Source organism: Lolium perenne, chromosome 4 (genome assembly GCF_019359855.2).
Source record: "Lolium perenne isolate Kyuss_39 chromosome 4, Kyuss_2.0, whole genome shotgun sequence".
Lineage (NCBI taxonomy): Eukaryota > Viridiplantae > Streptophyta > Magnoliopsida > Poales > Poaceae > Lolium > Lolium perenne.
The window spans coordinates 401062178-401088657 of NC_067247.2; the positions used below are offsets into that span (position 1 = coordinate 401062178).

General features: G+C 42.0%; 1 protein-coding gene, 1 long non-coding RNA gene and 1 pseudogene across 2 annotated transcripts; 2 read left to right on the forward strand and 1 right to left on the reverse strand.

The window, feature by feature from the left end:
• Positions 1-894: 894 nt before the first annotated feature.
• LOC139830414 (uncharacterized) lies at positions 895-4581 on the forward strand. Its single transcript, XM_071818412.1, has 6 exons — positions 895-924; positions 1052-1135; positions 2187-2233; positions 2324-2494; positions 3176-3247; positions 4417-4581. Exons 1-6 carry the CDS (start codon positions 895-897, stop codon positions 4484-4486), a joined length of 474 nt encoding a protein of 157 aa, XP_071674513.1. The 3' UTR covers positions 4487-4581.
• A 3310-nt stretch (positions 4582-7891) lies between these two features.
• LOC139830759 (uncharacterized) lies at positions 7892-11730 on the forward strand. Its single transcript, XR_011744234.1, has 2 exons — positions 7892-8282; positions 11370-11730. It is a non-coding gene; the product is annotated as an uncharacterized lncRNA (long non-coding RNA).
• An 11102-nt stretch (positions 11731-22832) lies between these two features.
• Positions 22833-25976, reverse strand: LOC127321830 (uncharacterized; annotated as a pseudogene).
• Between the last annotated feature and the right edge of the window lie 504 nt (positions 25977-26480).

The window sequence follows — 26480 nt, forward strand, 5'->3', positions numbered from 1 at the left end:
AACACTCCTGCCACGGGTGGGAGAAGGCGGGCGAAGAAGTTCGGAGAAGCCAGGATTCGGCACAAATTGGCCGCAGAAGCCAACGACGTCGCCACCGTCTTCATCTTCCTCCTCGCTGCCAGGTCGATGTCGAGGACACCGAGGATGCAGCTCTGCGCCCAGAGGTGCTTATTACCGAGGGCCTCGGCAGGAGGAGCATGCGATTTCCACCCCCACCTGAGGGGCATAATTGACATCGCCGGTGCCGCACCTAGTCACCGGGAGGAAGAGGCCCCTGCTCCTCTCTGAATCACAACCGCCCGAAATCATCCTTCCCCACCCCTCACCACCTCGGCCGGGCGGCGAGAGAAGGACGGAAAGAGTGAAGGGGTGTAAAACAGAGAAAGGGAGCAAACCTTGGGCTTGTTGATATGAAAATATAGTTTAGGTCGATTCTACTAGTACTATATAAATTATATATTGTAGATGTCAACTTTTTTTTCTTTCTAAATATCCAATCAAATTTTATTAACTTTGACTAGACTTAAAACACGATCTAATTGTGAGTCTTTGTTTTTTAATTCGATGATGGCCGGTAATCTAAACTTGCTAGCTAAAACATCGTCCGATTAACACATGCAGCGGGGGCAGTTAATAATAAAGTCTCCAATTTTCTCCGTCGCCTCGCTAAACGCGCGGCAATCAATCTTTGATGAGCACTATTTACTTACTTTCTTCCTCCATCGCCCGCGTCGCCGGCCCCTGCATCCCCGCTCGCCGGCACGGCGGCACCCACCCACTCGAGTCCCTCCCCGCGCACGGCCGTATCCCCGGCCACGGTCATATTATGCTCGTCCGCGGCATCAAGCGCCGCTCCAGCTGATCGATCGATCACCCGGGTAAAAGGTCGCCGGCATGGAGGCCTTCCAGCGTCGACGCACCTCGGTCAGCCCCTCCCCCTCCTCCCTCATCCTATGCCCTTCGTCTTCAACTGCCGATTTGCTCACGCCGGGGCTCATCCCCTTCCCTTAATTTGGTCCGGACTTAATTCGGAACACCGACCCAATTGGAGGGGGACGCGCGCGCAGGCTGCCCAGTCCACTCCGGTCTTGAGCTAGCTCAAGGGAGACGTCGACCAGCCCTGCAACTGCAAAAGGTATTTTCTTCCCTCCCCCACCCCCTGCCTCCTCTTCTGTACGTGTTACAGCCTAGTTAGATTCCCACGATTGAATCATCCGGCTAGCTGCCCATCTGTCGTGCTCCACGGTGAGAATGCAAGAGCAGTACTAGTACTGGGTAGGCGGAACCTGCTAGCATGCAAGTCTGGCCATCACGATTTCCTTTCTTGTCCTTTTCCCCTTTTGATGCTGAAAACAGAGGTTGCCAATGCTATCCGTGACAAGCATGGTGAAAAGTTCGTGCCGGACCTTCCTCTGGGGCGGGAGATGGAAGAGCTGTCCTCAGTTCCCAACACCCCGAACTCTAACACAGGAAGCATGATCGAGTGGAAAATGGTCCCAAGATCAGTCCGACGTCTTCGAGTACGCCAAGAGCCGTTAATTACATACCCACACTCATTGAAGGTGATGAAGCTAGCCGTCGGTACCATAACGGTGGACGCGAGTTCGTTGAACAAGTGCTGCAAGTTATTGTTTGCAAAGAGTTCATTTTTGATCTTCTCTAAAGCTCGAAAACATATTAACTAATGTATTGCATTTGTCAGAATATAATTGGATATGTACGGTATAAGTGGCATTTCAAATCAGCAAGTATTTTCCAAAAATGTGTATAGTAACTCTAAATTGCCTTGTGCATAATGTAAGATGTGCTGAACTTGAGTGATCTCGTACCTGGTTGATCAATGTGACGTAGACCAATGATAATTTAAGCCGCTAGGTATTTGTTGTCTCTGTATCAAGCATGTATAGAGAATTCATGCCTAACAAAGGAACATATATTTTTTTCCAATATATTATTGTGTTTGATGACTTCCTGGTTCGGTTCATTTAGGGACTGAATTTGTTTTGAGGGAAGTCAGGGTGCAGTGTAGTTTGCTTGCCATCACAACCTTCTATTCTCTGTAACAGGAGGCTTGCCTATGCTGAATGAGCACGGTGCGATCTAGACAGTTTAACATCATGTTCCTTTTTCTTGCAGCCTTTTTGAGCTAGCATTTTCAAATCATAGTGCACTATTTTTGTGCACAGGAAGACCCTGGGCATGCCCATGATGGCCAGTACAGCAAGACCCATGGGTAAGTCTTGGTGCCAATTTTCCAGTGTAGAGTGAGCGAGTAGTAGTAGGTGTAACCGGCGATTTTGACCCTACTGTATTTCTCATGCAGGACTGCTCATGCTTTGAAGCCAAAGACTTCACTCCAAGAGCATACTACGTTGCGAGCAATACCAACTCAGAGTGCCCTGAGGAGGTCGAGGCGTTGTCGCAAACTCAGAGAGCATAACCTTACGCTGTCGTGTGTGGTGTTGCGGTGGATGGACTCCGTTGCGCGCCGTGGGTCAGTACCATCTTCGGATGGCTTTGGTTAAGAATTTGCAAAGTTGAGATGTTTTCTTGGTATGGCTTTACTTGATTTCTGTTGTTTTGCTCTTCTTCGCTCTAGACTATCAAGTGTAGGTAGCTTGTGCTATGTGATGATAAGCTAGCACGCAGTCTTACTTGTCTGTTCTTTTTCTTTTTGTGGGGAGTAGGCTTGTCTTGCTTGGTCGCAAATTGACTCCTCCTAATATCTAAATCACTTCTACCATTCTAAACCTTTTGGACATACATACATATATTCTGCACATTCAGGTTCATTTTATCTGTTAATGTTCCTCCAGATTATACCCTGCTAGTATATTACATGATGATTATTAAATAACTGATTTTGGATTCCTCTTTTCCACCATGAGTGTATCAGCAGTGTAATCTATTCAGGTTCATTCTATATTATTAAATGATGGATTATCCAATATCCATTAACTCCTATCAAATCTATTAATTTGTACTAAATAAGTTATGTAGCTTCTAGCTCTTTTCATGGAACCTGAATAGATGGTACTCAAGTAAAATAATTTATTTTGTCAAATGGTCATATGTACGACAACTTGACAGTTTCTTGTTTTTAGTTCAGCTCATCTCTCGCTTCTTGTACACTATTTGGTGCAATGTTTTTCTAATCACACCATGTTCCTTGCAGGTTGCTTTGGCTCTTGGGGATGCGAGGCAGCAGCATCAACAAGAGGCAAGTGGAGTTAGACGTGGCTTGGAGGTACCAGCTAAAACCTCTAGCTAAAACCTCTGGCTTGAAAGTTCTAGTGGCCTAGCTTTTTCTTAAAACTCAACTTACATGCTCACAACAATGCCCTCCAGCTCAAAAAAAGCCCTCTTCTATTAACTTCCATCACCTTAAGTGATTCGTTTTCTCCCAAAATACGGGTAAAAGGAATCTGTTCATGCTTTGGAAGGGAGTATTTTCTAGATATTTTGCATTCCTCCTATGTAGTTGGCAACTGAATTATGTACGGAGATGGTCTTTTTATTTTCTTTTGACCTGGAAATGGTATATTCACTTTATACTAGTGATGTGTGTGTTGAATTCGGAAGAAATTTGGGAGTTTGACCATTTTTATCAATAGAGCTCTTTGGACATTTATATGATTGATGATATCCTTTGCTAACTAGTACTAGAGATGATTTTCACAATTTAGACTAGGCATGATTTACATATGTCCTCGTAGTTTCGTGTCAAGCTACTTTCCGTCAAGACCTGAAAGCATTCCTTGTTAGGAAAAAATTACCTTTATGCATTTCCAGCTTTATGGGTGTGCGTAAAGCTTACGAGCTAGATAGTTCTACATTTGTTGTAGTTCCAGTTATAATAGACAACAATTTTTCTACATGTGCGAATGAAATCTGAATCAGACCAGCTCTAGTGTTTGATAACTTGATCAAATTGACAGGTGGATAAGGAACCTTGGAGGAGTAGCTTTGAGTTATTGCCTGGACACAATCAGAAATACTCCCTCCAGTCTCTTTTAATTGACTCGGATTTAGAACAACTTTGTACTAAATTTGAGTCAATTAAAAATGACCGGAGGGAGTACATAAGAAGCTGGTATAGTAACCGGCTTTTACTTCTTGGTTCTTTTCCACACGATAATTATACAATCCCTGGTCCTTTCACACTACATGACATGAAGGTACCAGCTTAGGTGAGGTCATGTAGTAAGAAACGATGGTAGCATATTCATCGTTAGTCTTGCATCTTAGCGAGCATCCCATTCGAAGAAAAAATATTTATATTTTTCATACTCTGCAATAGATAAGCACAAGTATTGCAATTCAATGCAGGAGTTTATTTTTTGTTCATCATCCTATAGGAATACAAATATGCTTATTTGCGGACTAAAGCACGACCAAAATTTGCGCTTTCTGCAGCTTTTCACTCTCCAAATGTTACCGGGATAAGTGTTGGACAAACGAGAACACTCAAGCTATTCTTAGTTAGCTTCAGGAATTGTATATCATGCTTTTCGGTAAATATTCAACATGGATTGATACTTTGTTCATTAAACATGTATATGAATCAAGTGCATTTGGATCTTTGTCTTGCTCGTGGTTTTATTTTAAAAAAGGCTCAGAGATCTAGCAAATATGTTTGAACAGCAACCAAGTACGTTCAGCATCAAAACTGTTCAATTCTGAAGCTTTGTTTTTGTTTTCATCGTAAATTTTCGAGTTAGAAATTTCCCTGTACCGAAGCTTTGTCGTTGTAGGGTTACGTATGCTCCAAGCTAGGATACATCAAGCTGCTAGCTTAGTAGTAGCACGTGCGCAGCTGAGAAGCGTGCCCACGGTATAGGATTCAGGAGTGAGGCATGCATGAACGAAAGCAATAAATAATTTAATTGATAGATGGATTGATATCGATTGATAGGGAACGGGCATCAGCAAGTCTACTTGTTGTTGACTTGGATGAAAAACCATATAGAGAATCCAATGATCTTATTTTCTTTTCTTTTTTGGTGATCTTCGCTTGATGTAAGGGCAGAAAATAGCTATGTAATGACTTGCAGTGGGGTTTGTCTATGCAATACTCTCTATTGCCAGTCCCCCTTTTGTACCTCCAAATTGATTTGCTGTTAAAAAATTGTACTAAAATATCTATGTACACTATGCAATTACTTTGAGTTGTTATGCACGCACAGTGTGCACCATGATCGCCAGGGGATGTTTAACATTCTTTTGTTTTGTTATTTTTTTATCTACTCATTCCTTGTCTCTTTGCACAATATGTTCTTACAGTCACAGGCTCAACTTGCACAGTTGCACCTAAAAAGAAAGATTGGTGTATATCATATATCTTTCCCTGGGTTGTTAATTCATATTAACAAATCCCTTGCATATGATTTGTGCGCAGACTAGACACATGTACCTGATTAAAGATGCAATAGTAGTAGTAAGACCTTGTGTATAACTGCTGCCATCACGGGAACAATTAATCACCAGTTCACCACCAAGTAGAGAGAGAATTTGTCTTTTTCAAATTTCAGAGCTTTATTGTCACTTCTTGCAAGGAAATTCCTGGGAATAGAATGTTAATACCTCCAGTTTGCTGCCATAGCTAAGAGTTTTCTGCATTCATCAAGCATGACCATTTCTTGTCATGCAACGACTGAAAACTGTGAGACCAAATATGTCCTGTCTACAACCTGGCAAGAAAGATGCTCTAATGTCACTTGAAACAGATTTGACAAGAATTTGTCTTAACGGCGAGGGACGCCCTCTCCTAGTTCTTCAACTTCTGCACTTCAGTCCAATTGATTTCATGAGCTTATGAAGTTCAAATTTAAATCATGGAAATCGAGGGTGCATCCAGATACCTTTCAACTATTGTCGTGGACTGAATTGTTTTGTGCGGATTTATTCATGATTTAATATGTTAGTGATTTGAACGTAGTATTTCATAAGGTGGGGATTCCCACGAAAATTACCAACACTCAGACTATTACCATTTGTTAACAGGGAAAAACTTTTCTTATAGTATGAATCATACTTATCCTGCAACTCTTTTGAAGAATGTGTATCAAACCATGAAATAAGGTACTCCCTCTGTCCCGTGAAGGATGTTTCAACTTTATTTAGGTACTCATGTATATAGACGAGTTTTAGGTAGACTCGGATCTAGACAAAGTTGAGACATCCTTTTCGGGATGGAGGGAGGAGTAAAAGATAAGCCTACTGTTAAAGACCTGATTTTATTGGCGAATAAGTAAATGTGGACAATAAATACCTAAGATATCTTAAGTTAGAAAGCATACAATGGGCTATCGATCCCAAACCTTGCATGACATCAACAGCTGAGATTACAACATTCTTAAGACTAACTGCATCCGCCTGTTAATATAATGGCAATACCATTAGTCACAATCTCAAACGTAATTATTTGGGCACAAGTAGAATTGCAACCGCAAAATTATTCCAAGTTTAATCAATGCAGTTTTCACAGCATACCCTTGCTCCTGATGTGATTGGCGATCGCCGTTTGCTTGATTTTAGAGCTTGATTGCCCGGAATAAGAATAGACTATTCTCCTTTTCAAGTGTTGGCAATGTAGCTTGTTGTAGCTGATCTGTAGTAGATATCCATCTTTGAACCTTTCATGAACGAATCAGTAGCTATATGTGACATCTATGTTAGTTTTTTCATGGTTCTTCTTCTTGCACTTGATAGGAATCATCAGATCTGAATATTTGGACTATATAGCCATTTTGGCTAACATGCACTTGGGCTGCATTTTTTATATTTCTCAGCGAGAACAGATTAATATGAAGTTTTATTTATATGTTTGCTATAAGCTATAAGAAACTTGCTTGTGTATAGCAAGGATGACCAAATCAGTCCTCGTGCTGCTATTTGGCACGGTGGAGCAGCTATTTGGCATAGGTCATACTAGATTTTTACTTGTGGGCTGAGTGCACTTATTGGATCAAACATGTTGCTTCATGATTGATTGCATATGCTAGATCTGCCTCTCTTGTATGAGCTGTAGGTCGTCTACTACTGTTTTCCGATAACTTAATGGCTTGATCTAAACATGTATTGAGGTCTTTGGAACTAGTTTTGTTCTCAATGTACTATTGTTCAATGTCTGTTTCTTGATGTGTATATTGAGGTCTGGAAAGCTAGCTATTGCATCTGCTGTGCTTTTGGTTTGGGAAGTGCAACATTTGGTGAGTGTGGAGCGTTGCTCCATTTTACATTGTCTTTACCTGGGACCTCTTTATCTATATACAAATCAAGCAAGCTACATGTTGCATGTACATATCTTACTTCTTTTAGTTCTACACGTAGTTTGACATTGTCAACATTTACTTCGACCTTAGTTTGATTAATATGGTTTTTATTCAAGTTGGAGGTTTTCTCTAAGTCTTTAACTCATTTACCTATCGATCGATGAAAACAGTTTCTATTGTATAAATATTACTTCTTGCTTTGTAAAATTTAGTCGCCTTGTCTAGTTTCTAGTATGAATGTAATTACAAATTTTCAAGAAAGGGACACCATTTGGTTTTGCTTGGTCATAGGAATTGTAGAAATACTTTCCTTTTTACACTTGTTAGATTAGTTTTTGGTATTTTGGGATGCGTGAGTGTATTGGTTATTGATCTTTAGTGTATTATTTTTTGTCACTAATCACTTGATTCGATGTAGAAAAAGGAGTATTTCTTCTACCACCAAACAACTAGGTTAATTGTGATGATTAAAAAGAATCCGAGTATTGCCTTTTAAATTAGGAAATTTCCAGTTTCTTATATATTCTCTCGGCATTCATTCCCTTGATGTGTGTATGTAGGTGTTGTCACTTATAGAGGACGGGATGCCAAGCCGCTCGGCATGGTCTTGGTCATTGGATTACATGCATGTTACATATATATACATCATCATCAAGTTGTGTATTGTGCATCGTGATGATTCTTTTTTTGGGCTGACCTTCAAAGTGCATTGTTATTTGATTCATGTTCTTATTGCCATTGTTGTAGTCCTAGTGAATCTCGTCTATTTTAACTAAAAGATAATTGCTGGACCAGTGCTCCCTTGTGTCATGTGGGTCAAGTTTACTCCAAATTTATTCTTGCCAAAACTCATTTAGAACTGATATCATTTGTGTTTTTTTTGTGTAAGGATGTCGAGGAGGAGGACTAGATGATGGCAGCTGCAGCTGGATGCTTCTCGCAGCCTGATGATGTTGTTGGGTCCGACCCCAAACTCAGTCTGACCATGATGTCCAGCCCATACACAAGGTAGCTCGCCTCCGCCGCCACTTCAAGATGGCCCCTTTTTCTTGTTCTGGTGTGTCGTAGCTCATCATCTCATACTGCATGTACCTAATGGATGTTCTTGTTCAATGGCATGCAAAAAATATTCCTCTCAACTTGATGAACATTCTTTTATGCCCCTCTGTGATGCCTGGCCTGGCATAGTGTCTCTTGTTTATGTGTCGAGAGTTATTACGTGCAATGTTGCAATGTTGTCCGGTTTGGGGGGCTCGGGCTCGCCGGGCAGCTCGGGGAGCAGGAACACCTCGTGATGGAGAGAGACGGCTGGATCGAACACGAGATACGCGGCGGAGGAGACCCCCCAGGGCTCCGCGCGCGGGGACGGCGGCGGCGGAAGCGTCGCCGACCAGCGCGTGGCCGGGTTGTAGACGAAGCACGTGCCCTCGGTGGCCTCGCAGAGGAGGAGCCCGTTGCGGTGGTCCACAAAGGCGGTGCACCACGTGGTCGGCGCGTCGGCGAGACGGGCGTCGATGCCACCGCCTCCGCCGCCCCACGCGAAGAAGTAGGTGTCGCTGGGAGATTCTATATAGTGACATGTCTCATTCTGAATATTATCATGTAAGTTGCTGTGAAATCCTCGCTATCTATTAGATGTTTGCATATTAGTATTGTTGTGAGCTACAGGTTATCTCGTTATTACTATATGTGTCGTTGCCATGTCTATGAAGATTTGCTTGGAGATTATAGTGACATCCCTCATTCTTAGTATTATTATGGTAGCAGATGTCAAATTAGATGTTTGCATAGTTGTACGGTTCTGAGCTGCAACTGATCTGGTGATTATTGTATGTGTTGTGCATAGTTACCGTGGTGTCTTTCATTAATATAGTGTTTCTCCAAAGTGTCATGTTTTAGCTCGCGTGTGACTGATACAAAACAACTAATGTTGCATACATAAGATGAGATTGCAGCATAGATTTGAACCTTTCATAAACGAATCAGTAGCTATCTATGATGTCTATGTTAGTTGGTTCATGGTTGATTTTCTCGCGCTTGATAAGAATCATTCGAACTGAATATTTGCACTATATAGCCATTTTGGTTAACATGCACTTGGGCTACATTTTGTATATTTCTTAGTGAAGATAGACTAACATGAAGTTTTATTTATATGTTCACTATCAGCTACAAGAGACATACTTGTGTATGGGATGGATCGTGCTGCAATTTGGTACAGCGGACCGGCTTGGGCTGTCACCCTTGCCAGCGGAGAAGATGGCGCAAGATGAGGTAATTGAGGACTTGTCGAGCAGTGCACCATCAAGGTGGGGCTCATCGGGGGCCTTGCCAAGAAACTAATCTTTACGGTTCTGGTTTGCTATTCGAATTGCTCGCTAAACAGATATATAACTGTCCTAATCTTGTTAACATCTATGCGTAGTTCGTAGGTTATCATGATTCTTCTCATAACTTCACTGTAGCTATTTTGTTGTGACCTAATGCTGTTTGTACCCAGTTTTGTTAATTTGTGATGCTCTAGCTGCTAGTTTCCCATTTAGTAGGTTTGACACTAGTTGACGTCATGCTAATTTTGCATTGTTACTCGTGGGATGGTTGCACTTGTTGGAGCTGAGCTTGAGTACTAGATCAGAGTGGTTGCTCTTGTTTGATACAACAAACACAGTATTTGCCAAAGATAGATGGATTCTGTTTGCAACTTTATTGATGCATCAACTGATGGCTATCAAAAGATTGATTACGCTCCTAAGATGTTGCAGATTTGTTGCCTTTGTGTCGCTGTTCAATTAGTATCCATACATCATGCCCGATGCATGCCTTAATCCTCATTTTGTGTTTCAAATAATTTATACATGTATCTACAGTGCCTATTATAAATATTCATTGTGAATTCTGGTACTTAGGTGTAGTACTCTCCTTCTTAGCGACAATACTGAACTCGTGTCTCTTTTGGCTGACTAAAGGAATGCCATGCCAATTGTGGGTCAACCTCATAGTGCAAGTTATATTATATTTCTAGTGACAATTGAAATCAATGATATAGCTTAAATTCACATGACGCGTTGCTTTTGTAAAATTCGTTGTTGTGTATAGTCGAAACCCTCTTTTAAATTTATTCTTGTTAAATTTGCTCTGCTGACCATCATGTTTTGCTCTTGTTTGAAGATAACGATGAGGTCTAAATGGTAGCCATGCCTTGGAAGCCGAAAGACAAGAAGACACCATGTTCCTTGCTCGAGCTGGGGCCTCTATGCAACAGGTTTTCTTCTAGCACGACAGCTACACGATATATATGGTTACTACAATGCTTTGATTCGACGTCTCAGAAACATTCATGTTCTGCATTGACTTTGCTTGATGTTCTTTTTTATGTATTAGTTTTGTTGTATGCACCTTAGTGTCTTTTTTTAAGTATACGATCTGGATGTCCAATATAGGGCAAAGGTCATGGCTAAAATTCTAATACTACTGCTAATTAAACTTGTATTTGTTAATTAGCTGAAAAACTACTATTGTTTCTTGAAGAAAAATCATAAGTGGCGTTGATTTTTCTGGTCTTGCATTATTTGTCTATCACAAGCTAGCTAGTTTGTTTATCACTGATCAGGCTGGATTTATTATTTTGGCTATCCTCTGGACGAAGCTAGCGGGTTGTCACTGTTGCTTTGTCCTTTCCTGCTTATTGGTTGGTGTCGGCCCTGGGCTGCACTGATCTATTTTCTGCTATTGCCATTGTAGGTTATATGAGGCTGTGGTCGTCGTTTTTGCTGGCCTTTTCGGATTGAGCTGCGCTGGTTGGCTGCAGCATAACTCTAGGGCTTCGTGACCGAACACCTGTGTCTTGAATTCTGAAGGCTGGGAGTTTGACCATTTTTATCACTAGAGGTACTGGACATTTATATGATTGATGATATCCAGATCGTCTCTTTATACATGCGGTGTGTTGCTAGCTGCTGGATGCAGGGAAGTTGATCATATTGTTTCTGCATTTCTTATGGGCATGGAGGTTGTTGAGCTGCGGGAGGGCGAGAGATACTTTCTGCAGCTCGGCTGGTAAACATTGAGCCAGAACATCGACAAGCTTGCTTGCAGCAATGCAGGCATGGACGGGACGGTTGGCTGCGAAGTGGGATCAAGGTGCCCATGGCCATGGAGTGGACAAGCTATAGAGATTTATCCTTGAATGAAATGAAGCTGATGATGTTTGTATGTAAATAGGTTAGACTTGCTGGGCATAGAATTGGTGTGTCTACTGCTACGATTGTCGACTGAAGTCAAGGATGATTTTTGTAGAGGGATTTGATTTTTTGATGTGAGTTGTGTTTGATTTGGATGTCTAATAAATAGATTTACCCAAAACTGATTCTATACTGTGATTTTGAATATGAAGTGTACTGTGCATGTGCATTCAGTGTCATATCAGAATGAATTGGCTTTGGTTTAAATTACATAATGAATATGTGTGTGTGCTTGCAATTCGACAGCGAGGTCCACCTCCCTGCACAACCACCTTGATATAATAGTAATAAGTATGCTGTTGTTGTTCCTTGTTAGCTAGCCAGCACCCATGGATGGGTCGATTTGCTAGCTCGAGCGGCGTTGCACACAGATTATTTTGGTTGGTTCCAGCTTGGGCGTAACTGAGGTTATATTCATTTTTATCTCACTAGACGGGTAGAGCAAGCAAATTATGTTGATTACCGTCAAGCCGCCTAGATCAGTAAACATTGTATATTCAATAAACTACCGAGTTGAGGGCAAGGAACATTGAGAAGCACACACGTGTATTAATTAATTCATCATTTTTAATGGATAATAAACGTGTTGATCAAAGGTATATTGGGGAACGGGGCAAATCAGATCAACATTGTGGAGTGGGTATAGAGGTAGAAACCGAGCACTTTGGCATGCATCAAAGTAGTATGCCTAATAAAATAGAGACACCTCGTTTTTCGCTACGTTCTGTTTTATGAGGAGACTCAATCGTTGTGACTCGTCATTATGTGGACAGCTGTTTCCACCATCAAGCAAGGAAACGAAGAGTTAGGGAGAGTCTAACACCAAACTTTCACACCCGCGCGCTCATCTTCTTCCCGCCCTGCCTCGGCAAAATTCGAACCAGCCAGAAGCCCGAGCTGCTCTATAAGTAGGAGCCCATCGCGAGGCACCGCGTGCGGGAATCGCGTGTGACTTAGACTTTGACTTTTACTTGTCGAGGAGAGGAGAGGAGAGGCGGGCACCGTCGTCGTCGTCGCCGGCCGGCTGGCTGGACACAGATCGAGCAATGGAGGCGACCATGGACGTTGTTGTCTTCTCAATGGCCTGCGGATCCGTAGGATGCAGGCGAGCGAGAGGCGAGCAGCGATCCATCCGTAGGATGCAGGCGAGCGAGGAGTCGATCCGTCCGTCGTCGTCGTTGAGGTATTTATATAAGAGCAAGTTTATGATACTGTCATGTTTTCATATAATTAAGCGAGAATCAGCAGAACAACTTCGAATCACAAATCACAGATGCCCGATCAAATTTTCTGCTTGTGCACACATGCATTGCATGGGCACCTGTTTAGTTGATGGATAACAAGTGGCTTCTGCAAACAAAATCGTAATTAAACAATAGGAATGCTGTCATGGACAGGAGGCACCAGACCAGGCTGCCAGGGAGGGAGGATGAACATATGATGGCCATCAAAATTATTTTTGATGGCCAATAAACACTTTTTCAGATCTATTCCTACGATGCGATAGGCAAAGCCCACCAAACAAGCAGTGCAGCCTAGTGTACATGAGAGTCAGGTCATTTGTTCACAATTTTGTCGTCACTTTTCCGGCTCAGTTGTTCATTAGTAGTGCATGCGCATCGACGCTAGTTAGGGCATACGTGACTACGTAAGACAGTGATTGAGCGGCGTAGGTAGCAGCCGGGCTGCGGGGATCCAGAGTGACTCGGTCTAGCGAGCGGCGAGTAGCGACGATAAGCCGTCCGGGGTTCCTAGGGCCCCAAATCCCCAATCCCTAGGCAGGGAGTCAAAAGACACACACATGTGGCCTACAGCTAGCAGTGGCTATCCGGCGAGGCGGTGACCTAGGCTCTCCTCTAGTCCCATGTCTTCTCCAATTTTTCTGCTGCGCAAGCCCGCCGGGCAAAGCGCACAGCACAACAAAAGTGACGGGAAATTCATTCCCCAAATCACTTCATGGCAAAATCATTGCATCCTATTCTCCGTCAATACCAAACTTCCTAGTGTTACCAATTTGGTAGGATGAATAATTTAATCCACCATTGTTTACAAATTGCAATTTATCTAGGGAAAGTACGGTCGAGAAAAGAATTTGATTTTCCCTGCAGAAGAATTAGTTTGGTTTTCAAAAGAAAAGGATATGATGCAACTAAATGTTCTTTGTGCTCTATTTTAATTTGGCCAGCCCAAGATTTTCTTTGAAGCTCCTCCATTGCTAGGACCAACATCTTTATAGAAGGTAACCAGCAACTCGTTAGCTCCTCCATTGCTACTAGTATGTTCATGAGAAATTTGGAATTCGTGTTTTCATGAAAAGTAGTACTATCTCTATCTATAAAATGATGTCATAAATTTATGTAAATTTAGATGTAGACACTCTTTAGATTAGTCATAGTGGAAAGTAACATAGAGTAGTAACATACTCTATGTTACCACCTTTATAGAGTGATGTTTTGGCTCCTGGGTGCATATGCTCCCTTTAGTTTGAACTGCGACTTTAATACATTTTGAAATTTCAAAAAATTTCAAAAAATTTTATGTGTACATCTTCACATGCTAAATGCGATCAAAATATTTCCATGAAAAATCAACTTGTAGTTTGAGCTGTGTAAAAAAGACAAAATTTAGTGCTGAAAATGAGGCTTTTTGTGAGACTTATTTTGTCTTTTATTGATCGATCACAAAAAATATCGTTTTTTGCGAAACTGCACGAACGCACATAGACTGTCGAGATGTACGTGCGAATTTTTTAATTTTTTTAACAATTAAAAATATGTTTTTTGGGTGGAGGGAGCATATGCACCCAAGAGCCGAAATGACTTAAACATTGACGCAAAATGACATGGATCACATGGCTATAGCTTTGTGGACTCTGACTGTATTTGTTCAGACAAGTGAATCTTCTAAGTATGTGTTCAGAACCATCCATGGAATAGCCTTGCTCATGGTTTGCTCCATGATGGTTTTAGTATCATAGGGGTCTTTCAATGGTTTTAATGTGTATGCATGGGCTTATAACTTATAAGCTGTGGGGTATGATATTTGTCTCACCTTCTTGCTTGAAAATGGCCATGCTATACTGAAAGAAGTTACAGAAGGAAATGAACCAGATCGACAAACCAAAACATCTACAATTGGTAATTAGTGCTGCTTCTCCGTGGACTATGTGCACATGATAAAATGAAGGTCGGAAAAGCTACCGTGAGTGTCAGATCAGTCTGCATCAATGGTGTGGATTTTCACTCAGATATGCATTTTTAGACACTGGGTTGTCGTCTCTAAGTTCTAGAAAGCAGTAGAACAACTAATTGTTCACGCACATGTCCTATGACGGCATAGAAATACTGTCTTGCATCTCCTTTTCTATATATCACTATCAATTAGCTCAAGATGAAGCAGAGGGTACAATTCTTGATTCCAATTCAATTGGCACAGCTGAGCAAATTAAGCAAACCTGGTACAGCGGAGGGCAGAGGGCCTCGAAGCAGATGGAGCAGTCGAGCAAGTCCGGGTCGATCCGCATGCTGATCCCCGCGTCGCCGTCCCCGCCGACTCTCCGCACCTCCCGACCGCACCCGCCGTCCCCCGCCACTGCCCGCTCCCCGCCCACGCCATCCAATTTCCGGGCCTTGGAGTGTGGTCCTCCACCGACCGCGCCGTCGCCGTCACGCTTCCTCCTGTCGACGCCCCCGGCGTCGGTGGTGTCTGCGGCTGGGGCTGGGGCGGGCGCGGGGGCGTGAGAATGGTCTTCGTCGGCAGCGTCGGCGAAGGAGAACTTGGCCATGGATTTCCCCGGGGAACTTCGCCTGGCTTTGCTTGGTTTCTGGTGTTGTACACCAGCGAGGGGGAATGCACGATGAAGGAGGTCTTTTTTCCCTCGACGGTTATCAAAACTAACTGTATTTTTTGAATAGGAAAAAGATACAGAAAATAAATTTGGTTTCGTTGTACAGTATTTGTTGGAAAATTTACACCTGCAACATGATTTCTTTCACTAATCCTGCAAAAGAAATTGTCCACATAGAAAAATATTCAAATCAAACTAGCTTCTCAAACCCATTGCATAATTGGGTAAAGCACATTTCAGCCATCAAAATTATTTTTTTGATGGCCAATAAACACTTTTTTCAGATCTATTCCTACGATGCGATAGGCAAAGCCCACCAAACAAGTAGTGCAGCCTAGTGTACATGAGAGTCAGGTCATTTGTTCACAATTTTGTCGTCACTTTTCCGGCTCAGTTGTTCATTAGTAGTGCATGCGCATCGACGCTAGTTAGGGCATCTTTGTGACTACGTAAGACAGTGATTGAGCGGCGTAGGTAGCAGCCAGACTGCGGGGATCCAGAGTGACTCGGTCTAGCGAGCGGCGAGTAGGGACAGTAAGCCGTCCAGGGTTCCTAGGGCCCCAAATCCCCAATCCCTAGGCAGGGAGTCAAAAGACACACACATGTGGCCTACAGCTAGCAGTGGCTATCCGGCGAGGCGGTGACCTAGGCTCTCCTCTAGTCCCATGTCTTCTCCAATTTTTCTGCTGCGCAAGCCCGCCGGGCAAAGCGCACAGCACAACAAAAGTGACGGGAAATTCATTCCCCAAATCACTTCATGGCAAAATCATTGCATCCTATTCTCCGTCAATACCAAACTTCCTAGTGTTACCAATTTGGTAGGATGAATAATTTAATCCACCATTGTTTACAAATTGCAATTTATCTAGGGGAAAGTACAGTCAGAAAAGAATTTGATTTTCCCTGCAGAAGAATTAGTTTGGTTTTCAAAAGAAAAGGATATGATGCAACTAAATGTTCTTTGTGCTCTATTTTAATTTGGCCAGCCCAAGATTTTCTTTGAAGCTCCTCCATTGCTAGGACCAACATCTTTATAGAAGGTAACCAGCAACTCGTTAGCTCCTCCATTGCTACTAGTATGTTCATGAGAAATTTGGAATTCGTGTTTTCATGAAAAGTAGTACTATCTCTATCTATAAAATGATGTCATAAATTTATGTAAATTTAGATGTAGACACTCTTTAGATTAGTCATAGTGGAAAGTAACATAGAGTAGTAACATACTCTATGTTACCACCTTTATAGAGTGATGTTTTGGCTCCTGGGTGCATATGCTCCCTTTAGTTTGAACTGCGACTTTAATACATTTTGAAATTTCAAAAAATTTCAAAAAAAAATTTTATGTGTACATCTTCACATGCTAAATGCGATCAAAATATTTCCATGAAAAATCAACTTGTAGTTTGAGCTGTGTAAAAAAGACAAAATTTAGTGCTGAAAATGAGGCTTTTTGTGAGACTTATTTTGTCTTTTATTGATCGATCACAAAAAATATCGTTTTTTTGCGAAACTGCACGAACGCACATAGACTGTCGAGATGTACGTGCGAATTTTTTTTTAATTTTTTTTAACAATTAAAAATATGTTTTTTGGGTGGAGGGAGCATATGCACCCAAGAGCCGAAATGACTTAAACATTGACGCAAAATGACATGGATCACATGGCTATAGCTTTGTGGACTCTGACTGTATTTGTTCAGACAAGTGAATCTTCTAAGTATGTGTTCAGAACCATCCATGGAATAGCCTTGCTCATGGTTTGCTCCATGATGGTTTTAGTATCATAGGGGTCTTTCAATGGTTTTAATGTGTATGCATGGGCTTATAACTTATAAGCTGTGGGGTATGATATTTGTCTCACCTTCTTGCTTGAAAATGGCCATGCTATACTGAAAGAAGTTACAGAAGGAAATGAACCAGATCGACAAACCAAAACATCTACAATTGGTAATTAGTGCTGCTTCTCCGTGGACTATGTGCACATGATAAAATGAAGGTCGGAAAAGCTACCGTGAGTGTCAGATCAGTCTGCATCAATGGTGTGGATTTTCACTCAGATATGCATTTTTAGACACTGGGTTGTCGTCTCTAAGTTCTAGAAAGCAGTAGAACAACTAATTGTTCACGCACATGTCCTATGACGGCATAGAAATACTGTCTTGCATCTCCTTTTCTATATATCACTATCAATTAGCTCAAGATGAAGCAGAGGGTACAATTCTTGATTCCAATTCAATTGGCACAGCTGAGCAAATTAAGCAAACCTGGTACAGCGGAGGGCAGAGGGCCTCGAAGCAGATGGAGCAGTCGAGCAAGTCCGGGTCGATCCGCATGCTGATCCCCGCGTCGCCGTCCCCGCCGACTCTCCGCACCTCCCGACCGCACCCGCCGTCCCCCGCCACTGCCCGCTCCCCGCCCACGCCATCCAATTTCCGGGCCTTGGAGTGTGGTCCTCCACCGACCGCGCCGTCGCCGTCACGCTTCCTCCTGTCGACGCCCCCGGCGTCGGTGGTGTCTGCGGCTGGGGCTGGGGCGGGCGCGGGGGCGTGAGAATGGTCTTCGTCGGCAGCGTCGGCGAAGGAGAACTTGGCCATGGATTTCCCCGGGGAACTTCGCCTGGCTTTGCTTGGTTTCTGGTGTTGTACACCAGCGAGGGGGAATGCACGATGAAGGAGGTCTTTTTTCCCTCGACGGTTATCAAAACTAACTGTATTTTTTGAATAGGAAAAAGATACAGAAAATAAATTTGGTTTCGTTGTACAGTATTTGTTGGAAAATTTACACCTGCAACATGATTTCTTTCACTAATCCTGCAAAAGAAATTGTCCACATAGAAAAATATTCAAATCAAACTAGCTTCTCAAACCCATTGCATAATTGGGTAAAGCACATTTCAGCCATCAAAATTATTTTTTTGATGGCCAATAAACACTTTTTTCAGATCTATTATATGTTGTTTCGCTGAAAGAAACCGGGAAGAAGAGTTTCTCGAAGCCGGTTTCGAAGATATCCTCCACCTTGAGGCATCTAATTCATGACCAACCTCGTCAAACAAAACAATAGCGTCACCGGGGTCCTTTTGATAGAAGCCTCTAACTCATGATCGGACTCATCAAACAAAACAATACCGTCACTGCCTCCTTTTGATGGAAGCTGTTTGGTTTGAGTGAATCTCTATGTGGGCAACCGGCGAAAGCCGGGAGGCAAAGACTTTGTCTGTCCTTTTGAAGATGACATTCATAATGGTGATCAGGCAAAACTTCTTAGTGTGATCCACCTAAAAGCGGTACCAAGGTAAACCGTAAACACCTTGAAGTTCAGTCCGATCCATCCCAGAAGAAGGAATAGAAACTATTCCTACGATGCGATAGGCAAAGCCCACCAAACAAGCAGTGCAGCCTAGTGTACATGAGAGTCAGGTCATTTATTTGTTCACAATTTTGTCGTCACTTTTCCGGCTCAGTTGTTCATTAGTAGTGCATGCGCATCGACGCTAGTTAGGGCATCTACTGTGACTCTGTAAGACAGTGATTGAGCGGCGTAGGTAGCAGCCAGACTGCGGGGATCCAGAGTGACTCGGTCTAGCGAGCGGCGAGTAGGGACAGTAAGCCGTCCAGGGTTCCTAGGGCCCCAAATCCCCAATCCCTAGGCAGGGAGTCAAAAGACACACACATGTGGCCTACAGCTAGCAGTGGCTATCCGGCGAGGCGGTGACCTAGGCTCTCCTCTAGTCCCATGTCTTCTCCAATTTTTCTGCTGCGCAAGCCCGCCGGGCAAAGCGCACAGCACAACAAAAGTGACGGGAAATTCATTCCCCAAATCACTTCATGGCAAAATCATTGCATCCTATTCTCCGTCAATACCAAACTTCCTAGTGTTACCAATTTGGTAGGATGAATAATTTAATCCACCATTGTTTACAAATTGCAATTTATCTAGGGGAAAGTACAGTCAGAAAAGAATTTGATTTTCCCTGCAGAAGAATTAGTTTGGTTTTCAAAAGAAAAGGATATGATGCAACTAAATGTTCTTTGTGCTCTATTTTAATTTGGCCAGCCCAAGATTTTCTTTGAAGCTCCTCCATTGCTAGGACCAACATCTTTATAGAAGGTAACCAGCAACTCGTTAGGTCCAATATCTATTTTTCTGTAATATGGAGCATACTCGAGCTCGGCCATGGAGAGAGAGGCACCGTGAAGGGGGTGGGGTGGTGATTTAGTCATTTGGGCAAATTTTTATTACACATGGGAAGTGCAAAAATAATAGTTGGGAAGTGTGCCCACCCGATGGTTTTTTCGTCTGCCACTAGGTGAGGATCTCACTACCCTAAATGGAGGCTTTCCCCAAACTATATTGTGCTGACTGGGGGAGAGGCCTCAACTCTCTTGTTAGAACCTACCAGATCTTCGAAGGCATAATGTGTTGTTAGAGCTTGTTGGGTTCTCAAAATGCAAGCCTACGTCTTTTAGAAACTGGATGGTGCATCTTCTCTTTCTCTGTTAACAATACGGATGGAAAACGCGATGTTGAGGTCACTTTGATCAACCATTGCTAACTTCATGGAAGCTAAAAATGTAAGTCCCCACAATGGTGTGTGCAGGGATGTTGGCATCATTTTAGAGAGAGAAGAGGCAGCGCGAGCTCGGGAGTGAGGCTCGTATGGTGGGTCCCTGGTGGTAACACATCTGCTCGACGGAATGCCTTACATTCAGGAAACCATTTCAAAAGGAGATGTAGACATAGAGGCATGCCAGGAGCTACGGGCGATAGGTGGTAGGCAAGGTGGAGCAGAGTCACTGCATCCATTATCATGGAGGGCGAGCTCTAGATGCTTGCCAGATTTTAGACAAAATGATGTCGTCCTTGAAAGAGAATGGGGCAATACTTTGGCGCTCGGTGGAGACCAAAAAGTGCTTCCAGGAAAGTGGAGACAAGGGTGTCTTACAGAGAGAAGTAAAGGAGGGTCGTAACATCGTTTTTGGCAAGTCCATGGCGTATTGGCGTCCTGGAGCATGCCATGTCACTGCAGCTGTGTCCCAGCAAGTCCTTGGCAAAAAGGAAAGGAAATACGAGGGGACGTGATGTCGAGTTAGATCTAGGGCTATTGTCATTGAGTTGAAATACAAGAGTGCGTAGTGAGATGAGTGAGAGGAGGTTTGGAGGTCAAAACTTCACAAGAAAGGTTACAGAAAAATCAAGATTTGAAAATTTTTTGCACCAGGTTCAGAGGGTCTAGACAAGGAAAGGATGTCAACTAGATAGGACATGGAGCAATGAACCTCCAGGAATTTAATGGGTATTTTTGGATGATTTAACATGAGAGTTTGATCCTTTATTCAAAATGAGGAAAAAATGTTCTTGTGATTAAACTGTGAAAACTTGAACATACCGAAGTGGGTTTTTTTTCTGAAATAAGTTATAAATACCAGTTTATAGTTTGGGTGATGTTTCCATAATTTTTAGACACAAATATATTCCTGAAACGGGGTTGTCCCATTTCAGTTCATTTGAAAACATGGAAAAGAATTTTTAAATAGATTTAAAATAGTAATTTTGAATTAGTATGAGATAATATATAACATTTATCTAAGAAATGACTTTCATAAACTACTGTTTTGTGTAAAAACAATAATTTATGTAAAAATATTGGTTTGGGAGTTTTAGGAAAAGAAGATAAATAAAAGGGTTTTAGGGCCAAAATCATTTGTAATAAAATATTTCAATGCTTTTCCATGTGTAGTATGATCAAGGAAATAATGGGAGATGATATTGATCATAAAGTTTCTTTTGGAAAAGTTGGGTTCTATCAAGGGTTAAGGAAATAAGGAAAGTACAATTTAAAATCAAGTAAATCCGAATTCATCATCGAAAGCCATATGGTTGATCCTATGCTAAAGGATGGCTATGTCAACATGGTTGGAAGGGATTTCTAGTAATGTAGCTTGGTAGTTTTCCAATAAACTTGTACAAGAAAATACATGGGATAATATAGCTTGTTAGTTTTCCCATTTGTAGCCCTCCAAACGAAGTTTAAAACAAGGGCTTAAAATACTTGCAAAACTATAAGTTTTGAGAATTTTGGGGAGATAATGTTTTATAGATTCCCATAGTTTCATAAATGTTTTATGGGATGAAGCCTGCTACCCGCATGGGTAGCTACGCACCCCTGCATTATAACAATATTCAAGCCATATTAACTCGTTTTAGATTAGTTTCCTATTAGAACTTGGAATTCTAGTGTACAAAAGTGGTTTCCCAATTTTGATTTTTTTTTTGTCAAAGTCAACTCAGTATTCAAAAAGTCAACACAAAAATACGTTGTTGAGTTGACTTTGACCAAAAAATATTCATATCAAAATTTTGAAACCACTTTTGTACACCAGAAATATGTGTTCTACTAAGAAAACAAGCTAAAATAGGTTCATATGGTTTGAATCAGCATTTAACACAGATGTGCGTAGCTACCCATGCGGGTAGCGAATGCACTCTCAATGTTTTATTTTGGAAACATTTATGGCTTGCACAAAAACAAACTTTGTAGGCCTGTTGCTAAATCAAAACTTCAAATATGAGTTTGGTCAAAATAGTGGTGAAAATAGTTTTGGTATTTTCTTGTCAAGACACGAGCACAATTAGGAAATATTGATTGTGTTATTTCAAATAAAACAAATACAAGCATATTTCAATCAAAACATTTTTGTTGACTTCGTAATTTTGGCTAATTAATAAATTAAGAATTCATACTTCGAATAATTCGAGGTATGGCTCTAAGTTGGCCGACCAGACCTTAACGAAATTGGAGGATACATCTCACGCAATGCTGCCACAAATCGACTACATCGCACAACTGGCCGTAGCGGTGAGGCAAATATGGCATATCTCCAACTATTGGGACCGAACCCGCTTCGAGAACCCTAGATGTTCCAACCATTATTTTTAAAAAAATATATGTGTACTGCTCGAGCGACAACCTTTGCTAGAATCAAGAACTAAGAGGCAGAGATTGACGACCCAATGGGCCACAACCGGAAGGAAGCATAGGGGACCACCTCCATTCACCGGAGGCAAAATCTCTATCTAGGACACATCGGGTTAAGTCAAGGTGTTTGTTCATCCATGTGAGCCTAGCCCCACACCCGACGCGCTCGAGCACATTTCAGATTTTTTGGGAAAATAATACTACTACTTCACAAAATAATTTATCAACCTTTTCGAAGCGGAATATACATGACCATCATTCATCTTGGAAGTATATTACTAGCAAACGAGATGCTGAGTGCACAACTACATACTTCCGGTACAAATCAAACATTGTACCACTTAAGCAACATAGGTAAAAATCACTTATTAGGCCACCATGAGCCTGGCTGGGATTGTCTTGGAAGAACTGACTCGGTAATATACGTGCGCTCATTTCAGGCCACACAGAGTCTTGGCCGGATATGTGTGACAAGTCATATAGAATCATACATCAGTCATCAAATCCAGGGCCAGCTTCGCTTCCCGCGTGAGAAAATACAACCTGCATGCAACACGAAACCGCTGTCAGCACATGAAGTAATAAATATCAAGATGGAGTTATATTGGATTGCATATATACACATATACACAAACATAAAAAGTACGCACCTGGCAATCTCCAAGTGTTTGGGTCTTGAAACCAGCTGCACAGTATAGGAAGTAGTACTCCCATGTGCGGATGAACTTGTCATCAAAGCCCAGTGCCGAAATTTCACTACGAAGAGAGAGTGAGAGGAAATCAGGAGTAATACTGTTATATACTACATATAACATACTCCATCCGTTTCTGAAAAAGTACTATATATATTGTTCAAATGTCTGTAAAATTTGGCCGACTTTTATAGAAAACATAACCAACAACTATAATACTTCACGACTTGCCTAATGACACTGGTTTAGCATAGTACTGTTCATAATTTTTTATATAAGCTAGGTCAAACTTCGCACTGTTTGAGTTTAGACAAAATTTATAAGTCCTCTTTTTACGGCACGGGGAGGATGTACCCACCTACAGATGTACTAGATGCTTAGTGGTACTTACTCTTTGTTGGCCATTAAGTTGTCCCTCCAGCTTCTGAGAGTTCGGTAATAATGGTTCCCATTAATATCCTCGAGGTTCTCTATGCTATACAGCAATGTATATCATCTAGATCAGGGAGGGCTTAATCAAGAGATTTATCAAATTAAACATCGACCGATCGTGCTAAACTGTACCAGAGCCCAGATGAAGCGGAAATAGACTTTATACGGGACAAAGAAGGAAGTGACCCCCCAGGGAAGATATATTATTTTATGAAGCCTGGGCTTCTAATATATTCCTCGTAGAGTTCGCCGGGCATTGTGATGGCCTGAATGGACAATATGCATACATATGTATATAGAAATGAAAGTTTGTTGCCGATTGCACAAACTTATTGTCTTTTGGGAATAAGACCAGCAACTCTCTCACATGGGCATGCATTCTCATTTAATTAAGTTCCCCGAATAGAAAGGAATAGGCGTGTAACCGAAATAAGGCACATATAACTCGCTGATTGCAGCAGGTAAAAAATGCATCCATGTATTCATGGCCAACATGTTCGATCATCTCGCTGATTTACAGAAGATGGACAAACAATTGTTACCACACGAACTAGAGACATATGTATACAAGATAATATAAGTACTACATATACCAGCTTATGATCCTGTCATATTTGCGAGTTGGTATTTCACGGTAGTCGCACAGCAGGAAAGTTATGTGATCCTGAAAATTAGTGAAGAGACAGTGGAGTTGTCAGGTAATATTTCACTGTGCCGCCGTAAGTAGGTCACACAAGGAGTAGCAGATAACTAACCTCTAATCCAGCTTCTTTCACTTTCCTCTGGGCGAATTTAAGCTGTTCCTCCGACAAAGTTATTCCAGTGTATTTGCAGCCAGTTTGCTTGACCAACTGCATCGCTAAGCTTCCCCAGCCGCTTCCGATGTCAAGAACTTGATGATCCCTCTGGACTTTAGCCTTTGGTTATATGCATAATCTAATTAGTATTACTGATCTAGATGATTTCCTAACATTGTATCTGGAGGAAGTACGATTATTACCTTGTCAATTAGAAGGCTCAGTTTACGTAGCTGGGCTGCTTCTAAGCTTTCGTCCTCCTTCTACAAAGTCAACCTCAGTACCCATGTATTTGTATTTTACTTATTTATGCAAGGTGCAGAACAATAATAACCACAGAATTGACAAACCTTGAAAATTCCACAGGAGTACGTCATCGATTTGTCCAGAAAAAGCGAGAAGAAATCGTTATTCTGCACGAACATATATGCGAAGCAAATAAGGGGCTTGCTTCGGTGTCCCCCCCCTCACCAAAATTTAAAGGGGTAAGTTTTTTCCGGTGCCTTCTATTTTTAGCCCGTAAAAACTCATATCAAGCCCTATATATCCTCATATAGATATACTAGGTGTACTTAATGTTCTTACCAGCCGATGTGGCCGACGGAATATTTTACCCACGGATGTTTCGGTTTTCAGCGTACACCAGCGTCTGACTACTGAACAATATAGAGTTAAATGGATTGTACGGGCTACTCTAGGGCTTGTTTGCACGTTTTTTTATTCACTTTTAGTCATTGCGTCCCTGGTTACAAGAGGCATGAAGAGATTTTGGTTATTCATGTGTTTTAATTCACCAAAGTTTGAACCAGGGGGGGGGGGGGGGGGGGGACACCGGGGTTCTTTTTCGATAAAGGCTAATTTATTAATATTAAGATGATATTAAGCACCTAGTTATATTAAGTGTAATGACTAGACAAAAAGGAAGACACATATGCAGATACTAACCAGATCATAGTGCTGTGAGATGTTTCGACGAGTTTGTGTTACGGAGTTGTTCCTCGAGAGGTGGCGCAAGAAATATTTTGCAGATGACACCCCAGCTGTTAGAATCATGGGTGTCCACCAGCCTCTTTTGCTGACAATGCTGCTACTGCTCTTGTCTCTGTTGGCAATGAAAATCTGCAGAGAAGTGAAACATGGGTATAATCTGAGAGAAGAAGAAATAGCCAAAGCTGGACAATGAAATAATTTTACCAGGAAAAGATTTAGAAGGCCTTCTTTCTCATCGAGAAAAGAGAGCACCAGCCGTTGATGTAGGCGTCTGCCAAACCAAGGTCAGATTCCGTTGCGATCTGAAATATGCCAAAGCAATTAAGCGAAATGACTAGACACATTTCATCCAAATGAGAGATGATTGTATCGAGCATTTGGAGCAAGGGAATGAGGCATGCACGCAACATGAATCCTAAATATGTAGCTATCTAGCTAGGCACATACCTTCCAGTAGAACACGGGGTCATGAACTCGCAGAGCCGATTTTACTTGGCATTCGTCACTGGAATCGCCGAAGCTCAACGTGCTGCCTCCATCTTCGAGCAATCTGCGAGACAAATATGCGAAGGTGAGAAATGGGAAATCATCATGCATGGTTAGATGTTGGCATAGCGCGCACGATGCAAAGAAAGAACTTACGTCAAGCTGCCGATGGATACGAATCGGTTGAGAAATCTTGCTACCAGGCAGCGCGCCACAGCCTCGGTCCATGATGGAACCATCTGCTTGATTTGTGTTCTTGGCCAGCACTACGATTCTCGTAACTTGGAGCAGTCGATTTGATGCATGTGCTGCTACAACATATTATATACTGATCGATTTTTTCCCTCTATTATCGTCTAGCATGTTCACAGTGATGATGTTTTCCGTGAGAACCCCTAAAAAATGGTATCCGCGCCAGGGAAGCCACACAACTTGCATGCACTGCTTCCACGTAATATCCTCCACAGTGCACACGATCTGATCTGATATGATCTGATTGTTGGCTGGCCAGAGGGTCCACGCTCAACTGTAGACCGTGTTTGCGGGCACGCCTCACGTGTATCCGCAATCACGAACATGATAGACTCTTCGTTTTCAAAGCTAAACAGCAAAATATGTGCTGGGCCACTTCACAAAGCCATGGACAGTAAACTATCAATTTCCATCCCAGATGAGTCAAACCAAATTGTTGGTTTGTTTATGCATCGGTGCTCTATTATGTGCAGAACCGATTCAATGGACGT